Below are 27,820 nucleotides of genomic sequence, written 5' to 3'. Positions count from 1 at the left end.
AGATCTGCAGATTCTTTGTGGTGCTGATTATTGTATGCATGCTGTCTCAATGTTTTTTCAGACTAAAAAACATGATTTACGCACACATATTAGCAGAACTGTGCAGCTGCAAGTAGTTTCAGCCCTAAGCTTATTTTTGTAATGTGCATGCAGAAAAAAATAAAACATTAAAATGCATTATCTGGTTAAAATTAGCACTCATACCCCTGGTTTCACAGTCGAGGCTTAAGCTAGTTCCAGACTAAAATGCATGTTTGAGCTGTCTCATCTGAAAATATCTTGCTCTGACATATCTTAAAAAATGTCAATGTCATTGTTCTGTGTCAAGATGCACACCTGTAATGTTTGCTTGTAAGGCATTTTTGTAATAGTTGCTTAAATATTTTAATTTAACTAAGGTCTAGTCCTGGCTTAAGCTAAGCCCCGTTTGTGAAACCGGGCCATAGAGACTAGAGATTCTTATTGGCTGCATGTATTGTGACTGCATTCATGAAAGTCAACATTTCAAAACCACAGATGCAGAAGAACAGCTGTTGAGTGTGAAACTAAATAAAAAATCCTGCTGGAGTTACACTGCAGTGATGATGTAAAACAGACATTACTGTGGTTTTTAAAATTTTAAAGAAAACCTTAAAGGTGCTGTATGTAAGTTTTTGACTAAAGCATAAAAATACTATAATATGTTTGCAGATATTTAAGAAATGTGCTAAGTTAACATACTTGTTTATCTGAAAAACACAGCTACAGTCAGTTATTCTCCTTTGAAAATGTGCATTCTGGCCCGGAATGTCGGTCTCTGTTTTGGTTTGTGAAACCTGCCCACTGCCAGTTTACCCAATTGTATTTCGGCACCCCAGGTTGCCAGTTTGCAGAAAACACAGCGTATTTCATTTAATTCATCGTCAAGTGCGCCCGTTCCTGTTTGTGTCATCAATCTGGCAACCTGTGTGTGCGTCAAGTCTGAGGAGGAGGGGCTAAAATTCTAATTTGGACTGCAATACCTAGTTCAACCACTCAGTGTCAATCCTACATACAGCACCTTTAAATGTAAATAAACTGCTGATCTATTATGCATTTTGATAATGTTTGTTGTAATGTTAATAATGAAAGTTATTATATAGTGTTATCTAAACCTCAATTTAGCTTTGTCATTGACCTTGTTGTGTGTTTATATTGAGCTCACAGTTTTGCTTATATTTTGCATAGGAGGGGTTCCAAATGGGACTGACTCTAGAGGGGACGGTGTTTTCTCTGGATCAGGTGGACAGCCAATGCTGATTTTGAAAAGACATTTTTGTAAATGCTGTGATTCTTCATCACAAAATCTTCAAAATATATTGCATATTAAATATTTGATTCTGAATTGAGTTTGAAAGAAATGTTGCAGGAGCCTCAAAAAAGTCTGTAGAGGTCATTTCTATTTTTCTAAGATAAAATCAGCATTTAAGATTGTACATACATTTTATGATTTGTGTATTTTCACTTCTTAATCTTATAACAGAAACTGTTGAAAAATGAGAGAAACAAAATATACTGTAGCCCTTTCTAAAAATGTTCGAACCAAATTTAGATTGTTTAAATTCAAAGACGCATTCATTCATGGCCAAAAGTTGTTTAGAATCTTTTATACCAAATTATGGAAAAAAAAGATAAGGTGGTTGGAGGCAGTTGCTCATGTTGTAATGGTGCAATCATAACCTGTAATGTATCTAAAAAAAAGATTTATTAGCCTTGAAATAAAAAAAAAGAATTAAAAATTGGTGGGTCTTTGATATGTTCAGCAAGATCATTGCTGAGGTTTATATTTCCTGATGTTCAGATCCTTTTTATTTTCATTGATGGCTGTTTTAATATTTGTTAAATGCGTCTCACATGCTCTTTGGTGGTGAATAAAAGAAAACTGATAGAAAACTATATTAGCCTTGTGCTCTTTTTTAAACAACCACAAACAGTAACTCTAACAAAAGAGTTCTTGTTTTCAGACATTTATTCATGGTAAAAATCAATGGAGGTCTGTTGAAAAGGAATTCAGATGTTTAATTTGGTATTCATTACAAACAATTGACACCCCCTTCCCCCCTTTAAGAGTACAGTTGGGCCTGTGCTGTAAAAAGCGGGATAAAGAGTTCTTTGGCATGTATTATGGGTTAATGAGCCTTTTAATGAGACCGGCATTGGTTTATGTGAGAGTTCTCATTAATAGTAAAGTATAAATAAATCATCTGTCCAACAGTTTGCTATCAAAAAAAAAAAACAAAAAAAAAAACAGTCGTTTTCAAGCCTTTGAAAGAGAACTGCTGGGGAATTGAATGCAGATGTGCTGTCCTGAATAATTATCCCACTTTAATACAATACAAACAAACTCATCTCTCTACTTGACCTTCAAAATCCACTTGAAATGATTGCAATTTAAGGGTGAACAACATCTATAAAACAACATACAGTTTAGACAGGCAAGGCACAGTCAAATTTGTAAAACATTACTTTTTGAATTAATTTAAATGAATGATTTCACACATTTGGTGTATAACACATAAATTAAAGGGTCCATAGTCTCTCATGCACTCATACACCACAGGTTAGTGGAAACCATCATGAATAATCATGAAATAAAGGTCAGAAATTCCTCAAGGCCCTTACAGATGGTGTTCACAATAAATACTGTATTGGCTGAATGCTCAAGTCCAAATGATGATGCTTTTATCCTTGGTTTCATGAGAAGCACACATCGCCGATATCAATGCCAAACTGCTGATCTTTCCCACCTACATCCACTGGAGCCAAGTCCACAATGGGCAACCGTGAACGCGTTTGTGTGCGGTACTCAAAGACAGTCCTGCCCCATTCACCGTTGGGTTTCTGGAGGGAAGAACAAAGAGGAAGAATAGTGAGGTCATTTTTCATTGGATGAATTTTTGCATAAATTAAAATGCTTACAGAATACTATTCTTGACATTGTCATCAGCGTTGGGGACTAACTAACTCAAGGATCGTTCACACTGATTCAAATGATGCAATTTGAAGAAGCAAAATGACCACAAGTCATTCACTGAGATGAAATGAGTGATTAGCAGAGCAAAATTTAGCAATGTGACATCTTTATGCAAATGCAGATAGAAGTAATCCAGAACCTACCAGTAAAAATGAACAGTGATCTAATGTGATACAGTTGGACACTTGAGTCATGTAGGAACACCTACTAGCACCCAACAGCACACATTTAATTTTTTCAGTGTGAATGTAAATAGTAGATGTAATAATAACATTTACAGTAATAGCTACAGTACATTTTTTCATTTAAATTGGTTGTATTAATTTAGTAAATTTATTTAGTAAAGTACAATACCAGTCAAAAGTTTGGAATAATAAAGATTTAATTTTTTTTCTCCTATTTCTTATAGAAATGATTGCATGTCTAATGATACATGTCTTTACTGTGACTTTTGATAATTTTAATGTGTCTGCTGGATAAAAGTACAGGAAACCCTAACCCTAACTTACCACAAACATTTACAAGAAATCTGCATATTAAAATGATTTCTGAAGGATCATGAGACACTGAGTGGATCTCAAATGGCAAATTCAGGCTTTGCCATCACAGGAATAGATTACATTTTAAAATCAAAATAGAAAAAATATTTTACATTTTTATTTTATTTTTATGTACAGTATGTATGTATGCATTTATGTATTTATCAATTGTACTACTTTTACTGTATTTTTGATCAAGCACATATATCCTTGGTGGGCAAAAGAGACTTCTTTTAAAACATGAAGTCTTAATTATTCTAAACTTTTATAAATAAGTTCAAAATATCAAAATACATATTTAAAACATTGCCTTAAAAAGTTTCATGGTTGTGTAGCCTACTACTTTTTAAAGGTTAAAGATTTAACTACTTGAATATATATGATTAGCTTTTGGTCTACCAAGCTACAATTTGCAAAGTAGCTTTCCAAACGTTGATTTTCATTTTATGCAAATAATAGTTATCAAACAATATAAAGTCAAAAATCTGAACGTACAGAGCAGCCGTCCTTTAAGACTGTGTACTTCAGACGGTTGTTGCTATATGCCTTTATGTCCTGTCCATCAGAAGCCTTTAGGACTAAAGCCTTCTTCAGATTGCTGTTCTTCTCATCTTTATATGCCACACTGTTTTTGCAGTGATAGGTGATGGTCTGTGCTGCTTCCTTTGACAGCAGACGGAGAAATCTCAACTGGACGGATACAGCATTAGCTGGTGTCTCTTTGTTTCCATAGGTGAACTGAAGAGGAGTAATAAAAGGTCAGGGTATACAGTAAATTTAACTGCACACTGTAGTTGCACAATGAGACATGCTTTTAGAGACCTATACAGGGCAATATGTTTAACTTTACTTATTCGTAATTTCCTTTTTTGATTTGAATTGAAATGGTCATCATTGTAATCATATCAACCTTAGTTCCCCGGTTTATGATTGCTCCAAACCAGACTGGTTTTGGTATGCTGGAGCGTGAACTCCACCAGTTCTTTCGTGGAATACTGGCAGGGTTGGCAGGTATACATGTCTCCCCCTTTTCCATATTACAGTACACTTTGATGGCGTCTTTAAGGCTGCCCTCATTTGGGTCTATCCAGTATTCACCTGTGATACATTGGGAAAAGAAGTCATACTTGATTTACTTGACATACACTGGCATGAAAAAGTTTTTTTTTATTATTATATAATGTATCTCACACTGGATTCTGACTCTCGTGTGGCTTTTCTGTACTTACTGTATATGATTTAGATTTGTGGATTTTGAATATTGGTAACTAAATCTTTGGTGTGGGCTAATTATCCAGATTTAGTTTCAGCTCACTGGCAGATGACCGCCCATCAGTTTCCTAATATGGTATGAGCATGCTTATTGTGGGACGCTGTGTTTGTTTTATGCCTGACATAATAGGACTTTGATTTAACTTGTCTGTTCATATATGAATTCTCCTTAAAGGTTGGGAATAATGCAGGTAATTCCTGTCAAATACAACATAACCTTTTTATATTGGTTAGCTGTGTTTTATGTCTTTCTACCCTCCAGTTAAAGCCATTCTTGTTTATTTCTGCTTAGGAACACTGTTTAATGTGCATTGTTGACTGGGCAGGACATTACTTTCTCACACAATGCCTGCTGGTGTTCCATAACTGTGTTAATTACATAAATGAGATGTTAAAGTTAAAGGTGTTTCTAAAGTTAGATTGTGGTTAAAGGCCTGTAACATTCAGTTCCTGTATTTTTTTCCCCATGATATTGTTCACACACACACACACACACACACACACACACACACACACACACAGACATAAAGGTTTAAAAAAGGTTTTTAAATGGTGTTCTAAGGACTCCCGGGGACCATAAAGTGGTTTGCAGAAAATGTGAAAAAAACTGTTAATAACTAAAATGTTTATTACTATAAGGTTTTCTCATGTTCATTCTAAACCCATTTGATATTTTTTCTTCTGTGGAACACAGAAGTAGTTATTGGCTCTTTTTCTTACAATACAAGTTTTTTGGGAACAGGGGCTCTAAAAATGGTATAAAAAATTTAGGCTTACACTTAAAACCAGTTAAACAAGCCTGCCAGTGCAGATTCTCTAAACAGAACACTTGATATCTTATGCATTTTTTCATTGCTTATCAGGTAGAATGATCTTATTTTAAGAAAGTTTGGGCTACTGCAAAACATGACGAATAACGTCTTTTTGCATTTTGTTATATTACAAGCATTCTGAAGCCATACAAAAGCTTGGAACAGACCAAAATTCAAATCATTAATGTCCATAGATCAAGACACATCATGTCAGGTTTGACTTTTTTATTTTATTTTTTAAAAATTAAGTAATGTGGTTTTGGAATGGCAAGAGGGTGAGTAAATGATTATAGAACTTTGCTTTTTTGTGAAATATTCCTATAGATATGCATCACATGAAAATCAATATATACCAATTCATGCTGTACCTGATCAGGGTCAGTAAAACTGAAGTATTCGGAGCTACTTCTAAATTGCGTGTCTGTTTGTATTACTCACCACTCTTCTTCAGAGGATAGCACTGCTTTAGGTCCCAACACGTGCGGGCAGGATAGTGGCGAGTGCCATCAGGACTGCGCATGCCGTCCAGCTGACTTCCCAAGCTCTTCAGAGACAAGTGAACTTCACTGTCGACCCGAACCACATCAGATCCGTTATTGGGCCTTGCCTCATCCTCGTTAAACTCTGGTGGGGGTGGGGGAGGTTCCTCTGGCTCGGATTCGATATCGAGGTCGAAGATTGTTCCATAAAGGTCATCCACAGCGTCTATAGGGGGGCCAGGTGAACCTGGGGGTCCAGGTGGGCCGGGTTCTCCAGGGGGTCCCTACAGACAGATGGGTGAATAATGTTTATGCTGAACATTAGTGTTTAAACATCTAATCACATTAGCAGCATCTGGTAATTAATCATGGTTATGAGTCATGAAGTATAAAGTGTATCTGATTATGAGTCATTAAAGATGGAAAATTGGCATTTGGAAAAAGAGACACAAAAACCCTTTATTAATTGTAGATTTTCTGTTGCATCTGAGATGGTGATTGAATGCACAGCATGGTCACATGTGAAAAATGCCCAAAACCTCTCGAGACCTGCAAACTTCATAAGACTGGTTTAAGCTGTTTCAGCAAGAAGAACCCATCTCATTATATACATAAAATGCATCATAGACATAATCTCATGCCTCACCTCAGGTCCAATATCTCCAGAGGCACCTCGAGTTCCAGGGGCCCCCACTGCTCCAGGTGGACCTGTATTACCTTCTTTTCCTGGTGGACCAACAGGGCCATGGGGTCCCTAATAATGACATGTTCAGTATTCAATTATGTTCAACATGCATGTGTATTGCTGGTGCTTTGAGAATTCAAAGTTGAATGATAGTTGAATTGGTTGCTTACTCTTTGGCCACTTGGTCCAATGATTCCTACAGCACCATCATCCCCTGGAGCACCCTGGATGGAATTGATTGACAGATAATTATCAGAAGATAGTTACTGTATTGTGTTACAGGTGATATATTGTCAATTATACGTACTGATGTTCCAGGAAGCCCATGGAGTCCAGTGAAGCCACGATGGCCCTTCTGACCTCGCTCACCCGCATCTCCTTTGTCACCTTTGTCTCCCATTGGTCCTTGTGGTCCCTAAGGTTGTTTAGAAGACATTTTCACTTGGATGATAAACACAGATTGTAGGTTTCCCTTGTGTTATTTCCACAAATTGGCTCTTCATTAGGTAACATTTTCTTTTTTCAAATATCTCAACTGTGTGAATTCAGAGTTCAGAGTCTCATTTGCTATCATTATCATTTGCTATATTTCATATTTGAAAATGATAAAGTTGGCCTTATCAGTATGTAAATATGCAGACTTACTTTTTTCCCTCTGGTTCCTGCTGGACCATCAGAACCAGGTGGACCTCTTGCACCCTGTCAGCAAAATTGAACAAAAAAAAAAATAAATAGAATAAAAATACAGCATAGCTATTTAAAATCTGACAAGATGAAAGAAGTGCTTTTGTTACATTACATTATGCAAAAAAAAAAAAAGTCAGTTTAAATGCATTTAAAAATATATTTCTGAAACATCAGTCTTCAGTTAATTGTCAGCAATGGATACAGGAAACAAACCTGATCTCCACTCTGTCCTTGGCCTCCAGGAGTTCCGACAGGTCCTGGGTTTCCTGGTGCTCCCTGACCACCTGCAAGACCCTCTGGTCCTGGGTCTCCTCTGTCACCCTGAAAGCAAGTTAACATATCATTTGAACTTGGTTTTATTTGACTAAACATTTTTTCAATAAGACTGTGTCAAATGTTGAATGGGTTCGTACTCTGGGTCCAATGATACCATCAGCTCCTTGAATTCCATCAGCTCCAGCCAAACCCTAGTTTAAGAAGGAATTTATCAAGGTAATGTTTTGTATATATGTTATCAATTATCTTGACGGTGTACTTTTCACGCTGATATCTCATACCTCTGGGCCAGCATCTCCTCTGGGTCCAGCTGCTCCTGGCAAACCAGCCGGTCCAGCACCACCTTTGGTTCCTTGAGAACCTGGGGTGCCAGCTTTTCCTGGTGGACCCTTTAAAAACCAAACAGAGTGTCAAAGAAGTTCACTTTTGGCATTAATTAAATCATCATCTTTGACCAATTAAACAAACAACCAACTAGAGGCTGAGAAATGTAATTCCAGAAAAATTTCTAAATATTTGCTTGCATGACAAGAAGGTAGAAGTGGTGCCCTACCCCAGGTCCAGGAAGGCCATCCATACCACGCTCTCCTCTCATTCCAGGAAGACCCACAATTCCCCTCTGTCCTGGAGTTCCAGCAGGTCCTGGTGGCCCATCTGGTCCCTAAGAAAGTTAAAGAAGTATATAAGTTTTGGATAGAGTATTAATGTGATTTCATTATAATTCTGTAGCATTAAACAAAAAATAGTTTAATAATAGTTTATTTTTCATGATTTATATATGAATGACATAAGCCAAAAACTGTCCTGCAAAAACTCAAATTTGAGTATTAAGGTATCACATACTGGCAGTCCGTCCTCTCCTGGTTCACCTTTGTCTCCAGGGCCACCAACAGGTCCAGGGTTACCACGCTCACCCTGCCGGCCAGGACCTCCAGGTTCTCCAGGAATCCCGTGTGGGCCCTCTTTACCTGGGGCTCCAATAGGACCAGGCTCGCCAACTGGACCCTGAAAATAATATCAGTGTAAGAGTCCACAAATGTTTTATTGGTCGAAAAGAATCTAACACATTGCAAATACTATACGAAGGACTAGCTTCCATATTAAATCCGTATTATGGAATCACTCACAGCAGAGCCTACTGGGCCGACACCGCCTGGGGATCCCGGGAAACCACTGGGACCTTTAGCAAAAGAAGAAAACCAAAGAGGATTCCACAAAAGTGAGGAACAAAAAAAGTAAGAGGATCCAGTTACTGAGTATTTCTGAGCATGTCTAAGATGATAAAAAATGATTTTGATACTATGATTATTGTAACTTACAGCTGCTCCTTGAGTTCCTCTGCCACCCTTGAGGCCTGTAATTCCAACCACTCCCTAAAAAAGCATTATGTTTATACATGTTTTTGTTTCCTAAGGTACCAATAGTCTATACATATACACACTACTACTACACGCTATATATATATATATATATATATATATATATATATATATATATATATATATATATATATATATATATATATATATATATATATATATAGACATATATGACTAGAATATATGAATATATGAATAGAGACCAAAATAACATTATTTATTTGAAATATATTTTTGTACCACTCTTTACTGTACTTTTTTAGTGTATCAATCATTTTGCTCACCTGTGGTCCAGGTTTTCCTGCCATTCCCTGAGGCCCTGGAGACCCAGTCTCTCCCTTTGCACCGTCCTCTCCAGTTTCACCTTTAACTCCCGGCTGACCATCGGGACCCTACCACAAATACATGACAATATTTACAACTTATACCATATTATATTAATAAATATGTTTTTATGGGTGAATTAATGGATGGATGGACTTACAGGAGGTCCAGCAAACCCAACAGGACCAGTAGGACCAGGCTCACCAGGTGAACCCTAAAACACAATACATCAATGGAATTGTGAACCACATGAGAAAAGAACTTCAGCAAACATGAAAGGTCAGGTTTTCTCCTGGTAAACTGCTGTACTCACTGCCATTGCTCTGGAGCCTGGAGATCCAGAAGGGCCTCTTGGGCCTTGTTCTCCCTGTAATTGAACAATCAGTTATGAGTACATCTAGCAACAGCTGTAAAATGTAATTTTTAATTAGTTCTTCTAAGAAACAAAAGAAACATCAAAGTCTTAGTATTGCAGACAAACACACCATGAGGCAGAACAGACAGGGTCAATTTACCACTTAGCTAAATCTATTTAAAAAAGTAAATAAATTAAAAAAAATCTAACCTTCTCCCCAGGTGGGCCAGCTGGTCCAATAGGTCCAACAGGACCAGGTAATCCCTACAGACATCAATGACATTTTGTTTAGTTTCTTTGTGACCCTTGCTGTATTCAGAAATGGATAATAAAATTTGAATGTGTATATTTCTGAATTGCAAATGATTGACTGGTTGGTTAAATTTTTCCAGTAAATTATGGCTCTGTCACTCACTCGAGCCCCATCATTGCCAGCTGCCCCTTCTGTGCCTCTATCACCCACTGCACCCTGAGAAAACAGATAAAGAGTATTAAAACACAAGGTTTTTTGCAAATTGATAAGAAAAACAGAGAAAATTCTGTTTGATATGTTACAGATGTGGTTTCCATCTCTACTTCAGAGCACCACACAGATAATATTTCACAGATACTAATATTAGAGAATATTAACTTCCTGCCTGAGGATATTAGCAAGTCATCCAGTATGTCAACCGCCATGCTTCACAGAGCTTTACCCACCAGGGCTTTTAATATATGCAATATTGCTGCACTGATTGGAAAGAATGAAACTAAAATCTATACTGTATTTGTTATCCATGGACAAATGTTTAACATTTGCCAAAGCCTTTGATGAAGCAGACCCGTTTTCACTTATCTCTCAGAGACATACTCACACTTTCTCCTTTAGGCCCGGCTGGTCCAGTTATCCCTCTCTCTCCTGGCATGCCCTGTAGGCCTGGTGCTCCTGCTTCTCCAACAATTCCAGGTGGACCTGGTTTACCCTGCACAGCCATTAACGTGTGTCAAGATTATTATATTGGTGTCCACAAAACTACAATAAAGTGTTTTTACAATGGTGAAAGCATTCAGTTAATCCATTTCTTTTATTCGTTACAGTTATGCAAGTGGTGTAATTCTGTCATCTTTTAGGAACTAAATGCATGCATAGAGGCATGCAGCTATCTTGATGATTACTAATGAGTAAAAATCTGGCTCTAACCTTGGGACCATCAGGTCCAGGGGTTCCTGCACTTCCTTTGAGCCCTGGTAAACCATTAGGTCCAGGTTCACCTCTCACTCCTGGGGTTCCACGTTCACCCTACAAAAACAACAGATAAAAACAAACAGTATGAGATTGTTTATGTGCACTTCTAAATGCTGTGCACTGATACACTGCAGTGTAAGTACAACAGGCTTACCCTTGGACCAGTCTGCCCCACACCACCAGCCTCTCCATGGATACCCTGAGGGGAAAAAAATAAAAGTCATAAGATTCTTTAATCCTCAATCTCAGTCAATTTGTGTCCTTCCTCACGAGCAGAAATGACATGCAGTAAAGACCAGAATACAGTGATCAGGTAAAAGAGCACAAAGAAATGATGCACTCACCTCATCACCTGGTTTTCCTGACTCTCCTGGTGGTCCTGGGGGTCCAGGTAAACCCTAGAATTTTAGCATAATAAAATATGTACTGTAACTCTTCCAGGAATAAATCAAATCAAATTTACTTACAGATGTGAAATATTTAAGGATTATATATTTGTACTATTTTTGTCCCATGTGTTCCATGTGTACTGTTAGTCAAGTCCATACCCAAAATGCTTTTGTGCAGAGCAGCAGGTGCTACACACAACCAGAAGCAATACAATATTTGATGGGTTTTCCCACTTTTTATATGTTCTTTTCATAATGTTGTTTTTTAATCCTTTCCCCAACTAAACAAAAAGACTAAGAGAGAATAAGAGATCATTTAAAAAGCCATACAGGGGCTTAATGGGTTCTTTGTATGGCAGTGATGCTATATAGCACCTCAACCATCCCAAAGATCCGCTGATGAAACATACTGACTTAACAGTTTCTTTATACAGCAGCGGTGCTATATAGTACCTCAAGCACCCCAAAGAACCTCTGAAGGACCGTTTTGTATGTGTGTGTGTGTGTGTGTGTCTGTGTATATATATGACCCCTTTAAGAACATTTAAACATTGACTATCTGGACAGTGTGGGTCACGTTTAAAAGTCATCTCTGACTGGAACCAAAACCAAAAAAATAAGAACATACTTGGAAGCCAGTTAGTCCAGGAGGTCCCTGTTCTCCTCTCTTTCCTGCTACTCCCTGAAACAAAATACAATAAAACCAACCGTATATTGTAAGCTCCTCCTCTTAATAATGTACCACTCAGATGTATTACCTGAAATAGCTGAGATAGCTAAGAAAACAACTAACCAAAATATACAGAAAATGTAAATAGCCATAAATGCACCATAAATTATTAATTGGAAGACTCACAGGAGGTCCTGGAGTTCCAGCTGGACCTTCTTCGCCATCTTTTCCATTAGGTCCCTGCAGGAATCATAACTATCATCTCAAATCCTAATGATTGACTTGACTTTTAAATCAATACGCACTACAATACCAGCACTGACAGGCCATCTGAAATACTACAACAGAAGCATTTACACAAAAAGAAAAATGATATTTAAAATAGCTTGTTGTGAAAAGTTGCAGTAAGTTTTAAGGTTGCCACGACAATGTTGCACCATAACTGCAAGCCAGAACTCACTCTTTGTCCTGGAGATCCTGATGATCCTATCTCTCCTGCTTTTCCTGGATCACCCTACATATTCAGAAAAACATTTATAAAAATAAAAAAAAATCATAATAGGAAAACACAAGATAAAGGGGGAAATCATCACATGAAACTTTATAACTGACCATAAAAACGTAATTTTAAAAGTCATTATCATAGACTCTCTGTCTTATGGATTTTTTAAGAATATATTTTAACATGTATACTGCAATATTAATGGGTTTTCATCTATTACAGGCACTTTTGTCTGCTGAAATGCCTTAAAATAATGCTTCATCATATATAACATCCTGAAATCCTGAAATAAAGATCTGGTCAGTGACCTTCATCATCCTTCAAGGGGCTTTCAGTGTATGACATGTCTGATACCATGAGTTTTGACACGGTCTGTAATGGAAATTGTATTTTTCACTTTAGAGAAAAAGGTGAATAACCTTGGACTTACAATACAAACACAATGAGTTTTCTGGCAACCAGTTAACTTTAATCCAAAATGAAAAAATATATACCGTAAGCAAAAAATCTTAAAAAGATTTTCCCTGATTTTAACAAATAGGGGAAAATAAAATAATAGTCAAAATAGTGTAATTCTGGTAAATGTAACATTTCAACAGTGTTAAAAAATTAAGAAAATACAATTAAAATGATAATAAAAAATGTAAGTTGCTATAATATATCCCTTGAAATTAGACAGATAGTTATATCAGTTTATATATTTATAAAAACAATCACGCCAGGGGACAGAAAGTCTCCCTAATAGAATTATCACCCCGGTATACTCTTTGCTTCGAAACTTTTATGAGATATACAATATGACACATGTTAATATAAAAGGGAATTACACTGAAGCCTTTAGGTCCGGGCAAACCCATGGGTCCTGCTGCACCTCTGGTTCCAGTAGACCCAGCTGTACCCGGATTCCCATCATCTCCTGGTGCTCCCTAAGAAAAAAAACACCATCCTCATCAGAAACTGAGGTGGCAGAACTCACAAAAGTGTTATTTCAAATATAAAGACATTTGGAGCTGTTTAGCCATAACAGTTGGCCAATCTAGAAGACTAATTCCAAAAGGATGTGAGCTGACATGTTTAGTTCATCTAGTTTTCCCAAATAAGATCCCAGAGAAGCCACTGGTTTAAACAGGACTACAAACTGAGGAGTTTAAAGACCTCTTTTAGGAAGGTATACAATAGGAAGGAATAACAAGATAACATTAGGTGGAAACTGCAAGTTACCTGTGGACCTATCTTCCCCTCTGCACCTTGCATTCCCAAAATGCCAGTCAAGCCCTAAAGAGACATGACATGACATGAGATATATGAACACTTTAAATAAAGTACCAGCAATATCATCCACTCCAGTCAAAGCAAAGTCACAAAGTCAATGTAATCCCAGAACAGAATCTGAACCAAATATAGATAATATACAGAATAACAATATAAAAAAAATCAGTTTTACTAACCCTTGCCCCCGTAATTCCCGTTTCCCCAGGTCGGCCAGGGTCTCCAGTTGCACCTTTAGGCCCCGATGAGCCTGGGACACCACGTTCACCCTGTGCACCCTGGAGAAATTACAGAGAATATAGTATGGGTAAGGACTTACACTGAGAAAACAAATTAATCATATTGATTAACATTTAACTAACATACACTTACAATGAGCAATTAATTTTTACAGCATTTTGTTAATAAGTCAGTTAATAAAAATGTGCATACTAGTTCACAGTGCATTTTACAATAGATATGTTGTGGTGTTTCTAGCAATGTTAGGGGGCTTTAAAACCTTATTGACCACTATTTAGCATGTTTCTAACCTTTTGACCTGGCAAACCATCAGCTCCTGGGAACCCACGGTTACCTGGAGCTCCTGAGAAATATAAAACATTAAATATTATTGTACTGGACAAACATGTAAAGCCTCACTGAAAAATAAAACAGACTTGCATATTAGTTGTTCACAGTAATGTAATGGCACTCACTCTTTCTCCAGCTGGGCCCGGGGCTCCAATGGCCCCTGTGTCTCCTCTTGGACCTCGCTTTCCTTCTTCTCCCATTGGCCCCATTTCTCCTTGAACTCCAGGTGGGCCCTACAACAAAAATATACCACTACATTATTGGATGGGTGTTCTGAAGGCATTGTTTCTGTCTAACAATTATGAGAAAAATAAAGGCACCTGAATGTTGTCAATACTTACAAGTTCTCCTTTAGCTCCAGGTTCTCCTTTAAACCCAGGGGAACCTAAGTCACCCTATGACATACATGAAATATATGAATGAGCACAGTATATGATCAATGTATCATCAAGTGCTCCACCTCAAATATACATACAGAAGAAAAAGTGATTTCCTCAATGGTTATTAAAATTTTTACTGTGTCGTTACCAGTTGGCCCTTGGCTCCTGGAAGTCCAGATGATCCTTGAGGTCCAGGTGGGCCAGGCTGTCCAATCTGTCCAACAGGGCCCTGAACACCTGGATTGCCCTACAATGAACAGATTAAAAAGTAGGGGTTTGTTCAATTCCATAATCCAAAGAATAAGCAACAATAGCAATGTTGTCTTTGAAATGTTTTTCTGAATTTTAATAAGCTCAAAATTTGATAAATAAGTAACGGGCAATAAACAGTATGTTAAGTTGCATTCTTTGATGAGTGATGTAGGAACTTACTGATGGTCCTTTAAGTCCAGGCGTGCCGTCTGTGCCTGGTGGTCCCTAAAAATGGCATCAACATTATGGAGACTGTTCAATAGACAAATCATTAAATGTAGCATTTTTCTAAAGGGCAGGACAGGTGAGACTGCACCTGGTTGCCTTGTGGTCCTTGTGAGCCTTGCCGGCCCGGTTCTCCCCTTGAGCCTTGGGGTCCACTTGTACCTCGTGGGCCTGTGGCTCCTGCTTCACCCTACACAATGTTTAAAAAGAGTACATTTCATTCCTCATTTTTTTTTGTACTAGCCATAAATCCTTTCTAAATAAATACAAAATGCAAAAATTTGCATGACTGCATGATTCTTGCAGTAACCAGGAATCAGGCATACCTTCATCCCTGGACCACCAGGAAATCCTAAGGTTCCAGGAATTCCCATCGGGCCCTGCAAATTATATAAGTGTCAGGTTAAATAACGTATCACTCTTTATTAATAGAACATACTCCGAAGATAACTATCTCTGAAGATAATGGCAGATATGCACTACCCTTCAAAAGTTTGGGGTCAGTAAGTGTTTATTATTATTATTATTATTTTAAAATGAATACTTTATTCAGCCAGGATGCATTAAACAGATCAAACGTGTTATTAAAGGCATGTTATGTTTTCTAATGTTCTTTTGAACTTCATATTCATCAAAGAATCATGAAAAACATGTATAACGGTTAAACAAAAGTCTATTAGAGCGATTGCTAAAGGGTCATTTGACACTGAAGAGAGGAATAATGGATGCTGAAAATTCAGCTTTGCCATTACATGAATAAAACATTTAAAACAGATCAAAAATAAAAATAAAAATAAAAACCCTGATTGAGTCTGGTAGTCTTATAATGGGCAGTGGTTTAATCTTCCATCAGGACAACGATCCAAAAAAAAAAAAAAAACATCAAAATCAACACAAAAATGGGTCACTGAGCACAAAATTAAGGATCTGCCATGGCCTTTCCAGGCCTCTGATCTGAACCCTATAGAAAATTAGTGGGGTGAACTGAAGAGAAGGGTTCGCCACCATGGACCTGGGAATTTGAAGGATCTGTGGAGATTCTGTATAAAAAAATCGCCTCTGACCATTTGTCAGTACTTCTCCAACCTCATCAGGCATTATAGGAGAAGACTCTGAGCTGTTATCTTGGCAAATGGAGGTTTCAAAATGTATTGAATAAAAGGTTGTCAATAATTTTGGCCAATGTGTATTTGAGAAAAAAAAACATATTTCATAATGAAATTGCCCCCCATTTTCAATTGTTTTACTTCAATTAAAGGTTAGGTTTTTGTGATTTTTTTTTTTTTAATTAAAGATCAAAAGGACTGACAATGCAGATTTATTTTCACAGCTGCTTTTGTTCATATTCACCAAGAGTGTCATTAATTCTGGCCACAACTGTATATTAAATTGTAATATTATTTCACGATATTACTGTTTTTACTGAATGTTTGATCAAGTAAATGCAGCATTGGTGAGCAAAAGTGACATTTTTCAAAAGCATTAAGAAATTAGAAATCAAATTAATCCCAAACCTTTAAATGGTAGTGCATTTCTTTCAAGGTATTTAGTCAGAAGTAAATGTGTAGATCTGAGTAGATAAATGAGAACTGATGGAGGGGTTTCTGCCATTCACATACCAATGGACCTGGTTTTCCCACATGTCCCGAAAGACCACGTCTACCCTACAAACAGAAAACATTTTGATTTACTCATTAAATCCAATTAAAGCAATCAGATTTAACACAACACCACCCAATCAAAATTTGTATAACATTAACCACTTACCACAGGGCCTGCTGGACCGATACGTCCTCTCTCACCAGGCATACCAATTGGGCCCTTTAAAGTACAATATTAGTTTAATTTAGTAAAATCTAATGAAGATCCGTCTAAATGAAACATCACAATTAGAATTGCAATCATGTAGTGCTCCATACCGGTGGACCCACAAGACCCATGGCACCAGGAGATCCTGATTCTCCCTTTGATATTAAAAGGAAAGCGCCATTTACTAAGACAATCAAACCAAAGGGACACAATTCCAAAGAACACTTTTATGTGAATTTGTTGGCTTCAAATATGTGGCCTCTGACCTTAGACCCCAAGGTACCTGGTTCTCCTTTCACTCCCTGCAGACCTGGATTACCCTAAAAAGGGAATGGGATTTAAAACTGTGTGTGAAATTGTCCTCAAAGCAAACTTAATACATTACATGAATATGTACTTGGTTTGTACATTTCAAAATGATAGATACTTATAAATATCAAAAGTAATTAGGGACCAGTGCAAAGAGTGAATAACAAACAGTGATCAGTGTATTGAGAAGCAAGTCCTAATCTAACCCACCTTTTGACCTTTCTTTCCAGATTGACCTGGTAACCCTGGAAACCCTCTGGAGCCCTATGAAACAAATCATCACCGGTAAGGATGCACTAAGCATTTAATATTCAGGAATTATGGAGGTTGTGGGCTAATTATATTTTGATGCTTTTCACCACATACATCTACTTATATCAACTGCATTTATCTGATGTTTTCATCTGTGGAAGGATAGAGCTACACTGTAGTTCAGTCTGTTAGCCACTAGTTTGCACCATGGAGTCTTACAGTTTATGTTATGTTATGTTATGTCATTGCTCCCGCTAATTAATTAGTCATTGTTTACATCTGTGTTTAATTTGTCATTGTCTAAGTTGCACTTTTTGAGTAACTCTCTTACTTGTTCTTTCTTGAGTCATCTTGTAACTATCATAAATCAGCTGCACTGTTATTAAAGCCTTTGATTTGTTGTTGAGTCTGTTTGACATTGTGGTATGGAACTCCTCAACATCCCTTGACAGCCTACGCATCAGTTTCTCATCAGAAAGAGCATCTTTTAGTATTTTAGTCTGTTTAGTTCAGGAGTCATCATTCAACAGTGTTCCCAGACACTATTTGTGGAATTTTATGTTGACTTGTAAAAGTTGTCAGAAGATCGCGGGAAACATTATTGTCAAATATTACATTGTTTATAACTTAAACCAAGGTTTTTTTGTTTAATATGGCTCATTTAGCCCATCCTGTTTAATGCATAACATGCTACACCATTCTGGGGGCAAAAAGCATCTTTTTTGGCTATTCAAAAGCAGCAGTACACTATTTATTTTGACCCCACCAATCATGGTTAGAACAGGTGGAGTAGGTCTTAAAAGTGCACATACTTATAAGTCTAAGAGTTAATTCACAGAGACTGTGTTCTTGCATTCTAAAGCAACTAGATGCAGCACAAATGAACAAAATGTTGTTGTTTTTTTTTAAGCTGAACTCTAAAAAAAACAGTGAGATGCATCAAAATGAAATTTTTGATATAATATCATCCAGTCCTAAAACAGAGCTGTAAACACCCGCATTGTCTTACTGGAGAGCCAGGGAATCCTTTTTCTCCTATATTTCCAGGGGGTCCAGGCTCACCCTGTTATAGAGGGAACAGTTTTTTGTTATCAAAAGCAGAGGGAAACTCAACTTACTTATGTTAGCATTGTAAAATGTGACTTGACAGCATTTGACTCCATACTGAACATATTGCCTCACTATGATTTTTAAAGAATGAAATCACTGGGCAAATTGTTGGTCAACTTACATCTGGACCGGGTTTTCCAGGAAGACCATCTGGTCCCCTTGGACCAAAAGAGCCCTAAAAAAAAAAAAAAAAAAAAAAAAAACCTTTATTGCACTGTACAGTAAGTGACAGCTTTTTTCATTCTTATTTTTTTCTTTTTGAACTGCATGGCATGGATAGTTTTTCTAAAGAATATTAGAAACCCACAGGTGCAATTCAAATATTTACCTGTATTTTTCAGATTATTTACCATGCACTTTACGCATTAGAAAACTCTCAACATTTTTGGTCTTACCATAGGTCCAGGATCACCCCCATCTCCTGGTGCACCTTGTGCTCCTATTGGCCCCTGAGTGACAGAGAGAGAAAAAATGGAAATGTGCTGAAAACATGTAATGGGGGGGTGGGGGGTGGGGTTAAAGACATTTATTGCATATACACAACATCAATCTTGAGACAACTTACTGGTGGACCTGGTAGGCCTGGATTACCTCTTGGTCCTGATTCACCCTGATCAGAACAAATACATTTTATATCTGTTTAGTAGTTCTGTATGGCAATCAAGCTAATATATTCATATAAAAGTCCTTTCTGAATGTGTAAAGATATTTACCGGTTCTCCAGAGACCATCGCCGCCATTCCAAGCTTTCCATCCTGAAATCCAGAAGCCATCTGAGAACCAAACTGGCTCTGTAAAATATAAATTGAATTTAAATTTGAATTTAAAAAAAGTGCATTCATGACACACATTGTTGTTACTATAGATTAACAGATCTGCAAGACAAATTCATATAAAGAGCCCATCTGATTTTTCTAACTGCTAATTCCAAAATGACAAACCCATGATTGATTTCCCCAACCATGATTTTTATAGTCAGTCCACAATCTGTTGACCAGAAACAGTTGCTCAGTGATTTAAATATTTTTTTAAATCTTAATTTTTAATGGAATATTTCATCATATATTACAAATTACTTATCCCCATTTAAAAAAATTATGTACTTCTGTAATCTTGAATCAAAAACATTAACTTCCCCTCCCTCCTGCAATAAACTATCTTCTCTGAAATCAGAATTAAAAAATGCTAATCCAGTCTAATGACAATCAAATCTAATCAATTCCCAATAAACAAAACCAACTCCAGCCCTACATTTTTTCTTGATCAAAAAAAGCCACTTCACTTAGATATAACAATAGGTACAATAAGACAATTTCCATTATAATGCTGAATAAATGTTATAATGGTGTGAAAAGTTTTTGAAAAACACTACAGGATCAAGACTGGATTTTGTATGTTTGCTTATGTTTTGTATTGTCACTCAAATGTATCATTAAAAGCTACACTAGGAATTCTGCATTTCCATTTTTGATGTTTTTGAAAGAAACAAGGGATTATGTTTAGCTTAAAACACTCTTTTTTTTTTTTTACAACTATACGTTTTTTTAAAAAAGAAAGATCCAGATTAGTAATAATGATATTTGTTATATATTTAGTAAAGAGGAACAGGTTTTACAGTTCAAATCACTGATTAGGGATGTAACAATTACAGGACAACAAAACCTTGAAAGATTATATTACTCACCCCAGGCAGTGAAGTGCCTGCAGGACCGGGCTCACCTGGCATGCCTGGGACACCTGGCTCTCCATCAAAACCAGGTGGACCTGGGACACCCTTTGCGAAAAATATGGTATGACACGATTTACCAATTTAGCTGTCATTTACTACATTATGACTCTGCAGTCACTCAAAGTAACATTGATGAGCCATAATTTACAGTACATTCCATGCATCAAAAAGAAAGAAAGCCACTCTTTGTACATAATTTTAATGTGTTTCTGAGATGAAACAGTCACATAATAGAATAGAAATTCCTATAGAGGCTATTGTTTTATGCCACATACTCGTCTTCCTTTGCTTCCTGGATATCCTGGTCTGCCATCTGCTCCTGGGGGACCCTGTACGATGTGACACAGAAGATAATGGACTTTACTTTGATTGACAGTTTCAAAGAATGGGGATTCTGGGAAAAAATAATAGATTAGAGGTATATGTGTGTGTGCACGCATTATTTTTTCACCATTGCTCCTGGGCTTCCAGGTATTCCCACAATCTAAAAAAAAAAAAAAAAAGTAAATTAAAAGTAATAAAATAATATGAAATCTGTATGTAACATGATTAACACTAATGAGATTTTCATAAAATATTGCAAAAATGATGGACAGAAGCATAATAAGGAATGCCACTCACATAAGGAATGTCACCAGGTTCACCTTTTTGGCCCTGAAAAAAAAAAAAAACATGCAGGACTAATCAACTTCACTCATATTAATTTGTGGGGTGAAAATCATGTATTACAAAAAAATATATATATGTATGTTAATCTGTATGCCTAATTTTTAAAAGCATCCACGTACCTTAAACGCAAATGTTTCTGAAAAAGAAACACAAAATAGAATTTAAATGGATTCAGGTTAAATTACAATAAATGTGTAAAATAATAATAAGCTATGACTCCTACACATCTAAATGAATTGCCTTTCTGAATGTAAGTCACGTCTGCCCTCTAGCGGCCGTAGCGTGTGTGTCAGTCTCACCGGTCCTTCCACGCGCGCTGGCGAAGGTTTGACAGACGGGGCAGCACTCTCCCTCCGGGATCATGTGCTCTTCGCATCCTATCAGATCCTCACAGCGGACCTCCTCACAGATCACCTGGCCGTTATCACATACACACAGTCTGCACGGCTCTGGCTTCCAAATCTCATTTTCTGAATAATTCTGATCACCATCTTTACAGCTTTTCGTTTCCTCTGTTCAAAAATGACAATGAAAACAAGCATAAATATATACAGTATCAGGCATGTATTGCCTAACATGCACAAATATTACATTCACATTTATCACATTATCATTTTATTTTGTGAGGTGACTCAGGTGAGATTGGTTTGTCAGCTATATTTTTACATTAATTACAGTGGAAACTGTCTGTACAAATTTAATCCACCAGCAGAGGTCAGTCTAGCGTCATTAATTATTTGTTCCAAAGCAAACGAGCCAGTGATGATGTTTATGTTGTCATTCTAAAATGCCACTCATGCTTACTGTCAAGATAATGCTTCATATCTTAATGTGTGCTTAAGTGTAACAGTACTCACAACAATTTACCAAGCTAACCATAATTCCAGCCAACACATATTGTTTTTACAACTAACTGTTGCAACGTGGTACCACCAACTATCATCAAGGGGGAAAAAATCACAAGGAGAAGTACCTTACATTGTTTGAATGAGATGCCAAACTAGAACTGCTGTGAGCAGGATTGCCAGGTTCTCACAACAAAACCCTTCCAATTGCGACTCAAAAATAGCACAGTCGCGTTTCGGGGGGTAGAATACACATTTTTGCCTGGGTTCCCCTGAACAATTCGCATTTCAGGGGGTAAATATCACGTTAAACAACGCTGTTAAAGCAGCCCAATTCCAATTCCCAATTCTGTTTACAGAGACTATAAGCAAATAGAGAAAATTTGGATGTCTCAAAACACATATTTCAATTAATGCATAGTAGCCTATTTTAACATATTGCTTACAGCAGATTTAATTATTATTTTATAGCAGTAATAACCAAGAATTACAATAAAACTTTATGATAATCTATGGTAACCATGCTAATGTTTTCAAAGGAAATCCCTTCTGAGTTGCTAGATACAATATCCAAACAAGAATTGACACCACATTTATGTAAAACATTGCAAAAGAGACAATCATTTACTATGACTCATATAAAACATTTAAAAAAAGAAAAAAAAAACACTGATCAAAGCTGTTCAGAAGGCACTTTTAGTGCTGAGTGAAATGCCATGAATGGATAACATTATTGATTTCTCCATTTATTCAGTCAGTGGCTGTTTGAGCTGTGTTTGTCCGTCTATGTCAACTTTACATAAAAAGTAACAAGTGTCTACACCGCAAACCCCTCAGATCAGCGCCCGTGATAGAGCACTGGTCCTTTCAGCCTGGTCCATAATCTGCACCTGACAAGGACATGTATGTAACTATAATTATAAGTCAAAGTATTCATCCAGTGCTGCTTGCTCTCGTAGCTGGTGATCATATCATATGCCTCACCCTGTAATTGAGGTCTGCAGCTGGAGGCCTTCAGGCATTTTCACTCAGTCTATTGAGGATTCACCTCTTGTGTACCACAAAAAAAAAACTACCTTCTTCAACCTTTTTTTTTCTTCTTCTATTTACTACAAAAGGCCAAAATTGTAACTTGGTTGTGAGTCGTGGTGGACTGAAGGTAAATGTTGCATTAAATCCAGAATAAAATGTATTTTTATTCTCTACACTTCAATACAAAAATTAAACAAAAACAAGAAAAACATTAAGGAATGCTTCAATGCCATGTTTTTGATCCTCCTCACTATTGTGATATGGTATGGCAGGCAAAATCAAAGGTCATCGAAGTAACCAACAGGGGCCATCAAGGGCCCTGGTTTAGGCATTTGTGATCTGTACAGGATATCTTTCTATCCACCCAACATTCTTTTCTTTAAAGGTTTTCCCTGTGCTTGAATGGTTTAAAAATATTCTTCACTACTTTTTTATATCTTGTCCTGTCAGTTTCTGCTTGATACAAACATTATGTCTATTACAGTAAGTAAAAATAAATGAAATTACATCTTCCTTTTGTACATTTTCCTCATGTCGTGCAAACTACAGGAGGTTGCTGACAGTATCACAGTAGGAAGCTTATGGAAATGTGGTGTTAACGTGCATGCTTAAGACTTTACTTAATACCTTAATATAATCGTAGAGTAATGCATGAGAAATAACCTGATATCACCAGTTAGAATAATTTGACAGTAAATGCACCCAAGCATGAAAATGCCAGTCCATGTCTATTTTGTAAAGCTCTCATGTTGTCTGTTATGTTTGTCTCTGAGTGATAGCTCCAGGCTGTGATAACTCTTGATTAGATGCTGTAGCAAGATAGAGGTGGCAGACAGAGTAAATAGCACTTCTGATGCTCAAAGTCTGAGACTATCCTGAGGGCTGGCAAGTATTGCTTCCACTGCTGTAATCTGAAAGCCTTAAAGCCACAGTGGAAGTGCAGACAGCTTTATGCAAGAATTATTTTAGGAGACTTTTGTTGCCCCTTTTTTTCAATCAAAGGCGTTTGTGACAGCTGTAATTGTCATAAAGACATTCCAAGCAATTAAGAAGACTGAGAAAAATTTCTCTTCACTTTTTCTTTTCAAAATATAGACTTTGTGAGACAAATTAACCAAATATAATTTATAAATATTTAAAATATAAATGTATAATTTAAGAATAAATAACTACCTTTAAAAAAAAAAAACAGTGGTAAATGACGGAAGGGCATGGGAATTCTGTTGAGAATTCAGTCACTGATACAGCAACTAATGAATGCTGAAACTGATCATTTAAATTAGTTTTACACCAAATGTAATTTGTAAATGGACATTTAAAATGTAATGCCTAAATATTATGCTTGGTCTCACGAGCATGATGAAAATTGAATTGTGTAACAGGGCCACTCAGTCTGCTCAGTGTCTGTCTAAACTCCACTATTCAATAGCAATGAGTGTTAAACTCAACATCTTAAATGAAAACCTAAAATAATATTAAATGTACATTATTTTCAGTATTGTCAAAGGAAATAAAGCAGTAAAACTACTAGCAGCAGGACACCTGCTACTTCTCATCTGTATGAAACTGGCCTTTTAAAAGCATGATTATGAAAAGAAAGTAAGTACCAATTTAGTGGAAAAGCACACATGTTATTTTGGGGAAACCACAGCAGCCTCTATTATAGGTTATGCTTAACTTTAAGCAAGTCTGTGGCAAACTTTTATTTCTGTCAAAGTAAAAGGCAGGCCTTCTGTCTGAAGTTTTTTAACAAAAATATCCTCTTTGGAATGTACATTTACTTACTATATACTCATGCAGTAGTGTATAAAGTACCTGAAAGTCGTACTCAAGTAAAAGTACAGATATCTTACCAGAAAATGACTTTGGTAGAAGTTGAAGTCACCGCTTAGAATATTACTTGAGTAAAAGTCTTAAAGTATTTTATATTTATTGTACTTAAGTATGAAAAGTATTTTTTAAATCTTAAACGTATTGTAAGTAAAAGTACAAGTAAATGCAAAATGGAAAAGAAGCAAATAATATATATATATAAATGTTCATACACCCCAGCTATAGCATAAACTTCCGGGCCTCATCTGTACAGCTTGAGAAGCAAGATTGTTTTCAGTTTTAACTATTTCTTTCATATTGTATTTTTGGATAAGAATTAGAAGTCCTTCATTCGGAACTAAGTGTCTTTCATTTCAACATAAGAAAATATTTCTGGAATCTGCAACTGAAATAGCATTTAGTCTACAGTATACTGTATTTCAGCGGGGACATGGATGAATTTAACCTGCAGTTACAGATGCATAAATAGGCTTAATGTTTTGTTTTTAACATAAAACACTGAATACTGATATTTGAAATAATTTAAAACATAAAAAAAAGTCAAAATGTGAAATTAAAACCGCCAGTAGGTGACAGCAAGTGAATGTTAATGAGTGAGTCATTGAGATTCAACCGATTCATTCAAACGGCTGATTCATTCAGAAACAAGCACTGAATCATTTATTAAACCGATTCGTTCAAAAAGCTGATTCATTCAAAAAGTAAACGCTGTCCACTGCTCAGAGACGCAAAACAGTGCTGTAATCTTTGTTTAGAACTATTTTCGTTAGCAAAATTTAGCAAAAACAAGCATTATGTCTAAAATGTAAGTCACTTATTGTTTTACTGAACTTAAGTATAAAATTATTATTAAATGTGTTCATGCATCTGCAGAAAAACGGTACTCTGTGTGTGATATAGATTAAGCTAGCTGGCCAACATTAAATTATATAAATATAAAAAGCATACAGAAGAATTTTTGCGGTCTACAATTTAGAATGCCTGGAATTTTGAGTTTTAATAGACTAAAAAATCAATGTGCGTGCACTCTGTGGGTGATTTAATGATATGGCCTACTTGATAACGTCAGATTGCACATCATTACAACAACACTTACCATATTATCACAGATGATGCTGTATATCGCACACCCCAGCCTCGACTTGAGTGGAAAATGAAATCATCCGTGGTTGTTTGCACATGAGCAAAGGTGTTTTTTGTCTCACTTGCAAAGGCCAGACCACTGATTCGTCAAACCTGCTTTCCTGCGGTCTGTGTTCTTCTGACTATTTTGTAGTAAGTAACGAATATTCTTATGGGAAATGTTTCAGAGTAAAAGTATACATTTTAATTAGGAAATGTAGTGGAGTAAAAGTAAAAGTTGGCTGAAATATAAAAACTCAAGTAAAGTACAGATATTCCCAAAAAATACTTAAGTACTGTAACGAAGTATTTTTACTTCATTACATTACACCACTATTCTCATGTATAAAAATAAGGGACATGATATGTACCCATGTGGGATAATTACTGTGAGAAGGTCACACAAGTTGTTTTATGTATATTAGACCAGACTGTTGTACATTAAAGTCACTTTTTTTTTACTCACTCTCAAGTTGTTACACATCTGTATGAGCTTCTTTCTTCTATTCAAAGGTAATTTGAATAATGTTGGTAACAAAAAGTTGACGGTTGCCATTGTCTTCTGTGGTATTTTTCTTTTCGTACTATGGAAGTCAATGGCTACCGGCAACTGTTTGATTACCAACATTCTCCAAAATATCTTTTTTTTTTATTTACAACAGAAAAAAAAACATACTTTGAGACAACTTAATGGTGAGTAAATGATGACAGAATTTTCATTTATGGGTGAGCTATCCCTTTTGGTTTAGTGTGATTGCATGAATTCACCATGCAAAAGTTTTGAGTTCAATGTCATTTTAGACTCTGAGTCGATTCTACCCAGCAATGCTGATCAATAACTTCACCTGAACTGTATAGTTTAACTAACCTAAATGAATGAGATAACATCACTGCTGGATGTCAAGCCTTTGCCACATAATTGGGTGTGTCTAGCATCTCTTTTGGGAAGAACTTTGACCACAATTGGTGGCCTGCTTTGGCCCAAGAAAACCTCACATCAAAACACACAAGGCCATGAAATTATGTCTCCAACTCAGATAGAACTGACAAAGCAGAAGATCAGGATAATTCAGCTTAACAGTTAGTTGTGCTAGTTAGTAAGGAAGGATGCTATTCAAGTAAAACCTGCTATGAAGGTCTTTCTTAACAGCATTAACTTGCCTCATATCACCTTGTATCCCTTTTCAGTGCTGTTCATAACATAAATAGGTCTAAAACAACATCTTTACTGTGGTGTGTTATTACTAATCACAATTAATAGGATGAATTAGGAGTAGTTTAACCAAAAACGAAAATTCTGTCATCATTTATTCACACTAATGTTGTTCTGTACCTGTATGACTTTCTTTCTTCTGTGGAACACTAAATGAGGCTTTTCCAAAAGTGAAAGTGCATATCAGATATATAAAAGTAAAAGGTCAGAAAAGCCATTGTATTTTAGGCTTTTCAGATATAAACCAGATAAATGTAACTTATTTCACATTTTTCAAGCACATCTTACATATTTATATCTAAAACCACTGGTGCATGTACTGATATACATAGCATCACTCTTGACCTGTTGTGTCAGGTTTTAAAGTATGAGACTATGAGTTACTCACCGGTCTTGACATCCTGGCATGTGATTAACAACACTTGGGCCAAACAGATCCCCAGCCATACAGGTATCCTGAAGTGATGAGCTGCAGTCATTTTCACAACAGGGAGGCACAGGCCTTGCCCGTGCCTGCCACAAGAGGTAGACTATGAAAAAAATCACAGCTTCAACATACGCTCCACAAGATGCCCACTCTACCCGAGCCTCTGCGCAGATGCTCCCTGAATGAAA

The 27,820-nt window shown here is 36.5% G+C and overlaps 2 protein-coding genes across 5 annotated transcripts in view; one reads left to right on the top strand and one right to left on the bottom strand.

Moving 5' to 3' along the window:
* LOC109091705 (PTB domain-containing engulfment adapter protein 1-like) overlaps window positions 1-2,289 on the top strand; it is an 11,175-nt gene extending 8,886 nt beyond the window's left edge. For all 3 annotated transcript variants that reach the window (XM_042757886.1, XM_042757887.1, XM_042757888.1), the window contains one exon: window positions 1,207-2,289. In XM_042757886.1, coding sequence (XP_042613820.1) covers window positions 1,207-1,278 — 72 coding nt within the window. In that variant the 3' untranslated portion in view covers window positions 1,279-2,289. The remainder of the gene's footprint in view (window positions 1-1,206) is intronic.
* col5a2b (collagen, type V, alpha 2b) lies at window positions 2,015-27,820 on the bottom strand. Of its 2 annotated transcripts, none has more exons than XM_042757884.1 (54): window positions 27,594-27,820; window positions 21,460-21,672; window positions 21,280-21,296; window positions 21,113-21,145; window positions 20,943-20,975; window positions 20,767-20,820; window positions 20,447-20,536; window positions 19,476-19,553; window positions 19,328-19,372; window positions 19,158-19,211; window positions 18,884-18,937; window positions 18,662-18,715; window positions 17,611-17,664; window positions 17,358-17,411; window positions 17,202-17,246; window positions 17,050-17,103; window positions 16,902-16,946; window positions 15,609-15,662; window positions 15,374-15,472; window positions 15,238-15,282; window positions 14,954-15,052; window positions 14,767-14,820; window positions 14,552-14,658; window positions 14,386-14,440; window positions 14,035-14,133; window positions 13,808-13,861; window positions 13,414-13,512; window positions 12,545-12,598; window positions 12,271-12,324; window positions 12,043-12,096; window positions 11,370-11,423; window positions 11,180-11,224; window positions 10,981-11,079; window positions 10,655-10,762; window positions 10,216-10,269; window positions 10,011-10,064; window positions 9,759-9,812; window positions 9,606-9,659; window positions 9,406-9,513; window positions 9,062-9,115; window positions 8,870-8,923; window positions 8,586-8,747; window positions 8,296-8,403; window positions 8,024-8,131; window positions 7,880-7,933; window positions 7,680-7,787; window positions 7,425-7,478; window positions 7,087-7,194; window positions 6,950-7,003; window positions 6,741-6,848; window positions 6,054-6,378; window positions 4,442-4,629; window positions 4,027-4,269; window positions 2,015-2,859 (listed from the first exon to the last, which is right to left on the bottom strand). In XM_042757884.1, the coding sequence occupies exons 1-54, from the start codon at window positions 27,682-27,684 to the stop codon at window positions 2,713-2,715; spliced, it is 4,500 nt and encodes a 1,499-aa protein (XP_042613818.1). In that variant the 5' UTR covers window positions 27,685-27,820; the 3' UTR covers window positions 2,015-2,712. The 2 variants fall into 2 exon arrangements, with proteins under 2 accessions (XP_042613818.1, XP_042613819.1); XM_042757885.1 differs by lacking the exon at window positions 27,594-27,820 and adding an exon at window positions 22,139-22,283.

The sequence above is a fragment of the Cyprinus carpio genome, chromosome A6 (genome assembly GCF_018340385.1).
Source record: "Cyprinus carpio isolate SPL01 chromosome A6, ASM1834038v1, whole genome shotgun sequence".
Taxonomy (NCBI): Eukaryota; Metazoa; Chordata; class Actinopteri; order Cypriniformes; family Cyprinidae; genus Cyprinus; species Cyprinus carpio.
This window is presented reverse-complemented; position numbering and strand designations above follow the sequence as displayed.

Bases quoted from the DNA above. Each gene is read 5' to 3' on its own strand.
- col5a2b (XM_042757884.1), bottom strand. From the start codon at position 27,684: ATGACTGCAGCTCATCACTTCAGGATACCTGTATGGCTGGGGATCTGT. The intron at 13,862-14,034 runs GTTAGTAAAACT...ATGTCTCTTTAG, and splicing joins CGGGAATTACGGGGGCAAGG to GGCTTGACTGGCATTTTGGG. The intron at 12,097-12,270 runs GTGAGTCTTCCA...ATTTTGTTTCAG, and splicing joins CTGGAACTCCAGGACCTCCT to GGAGTAGCAGGAAAGAGAGG.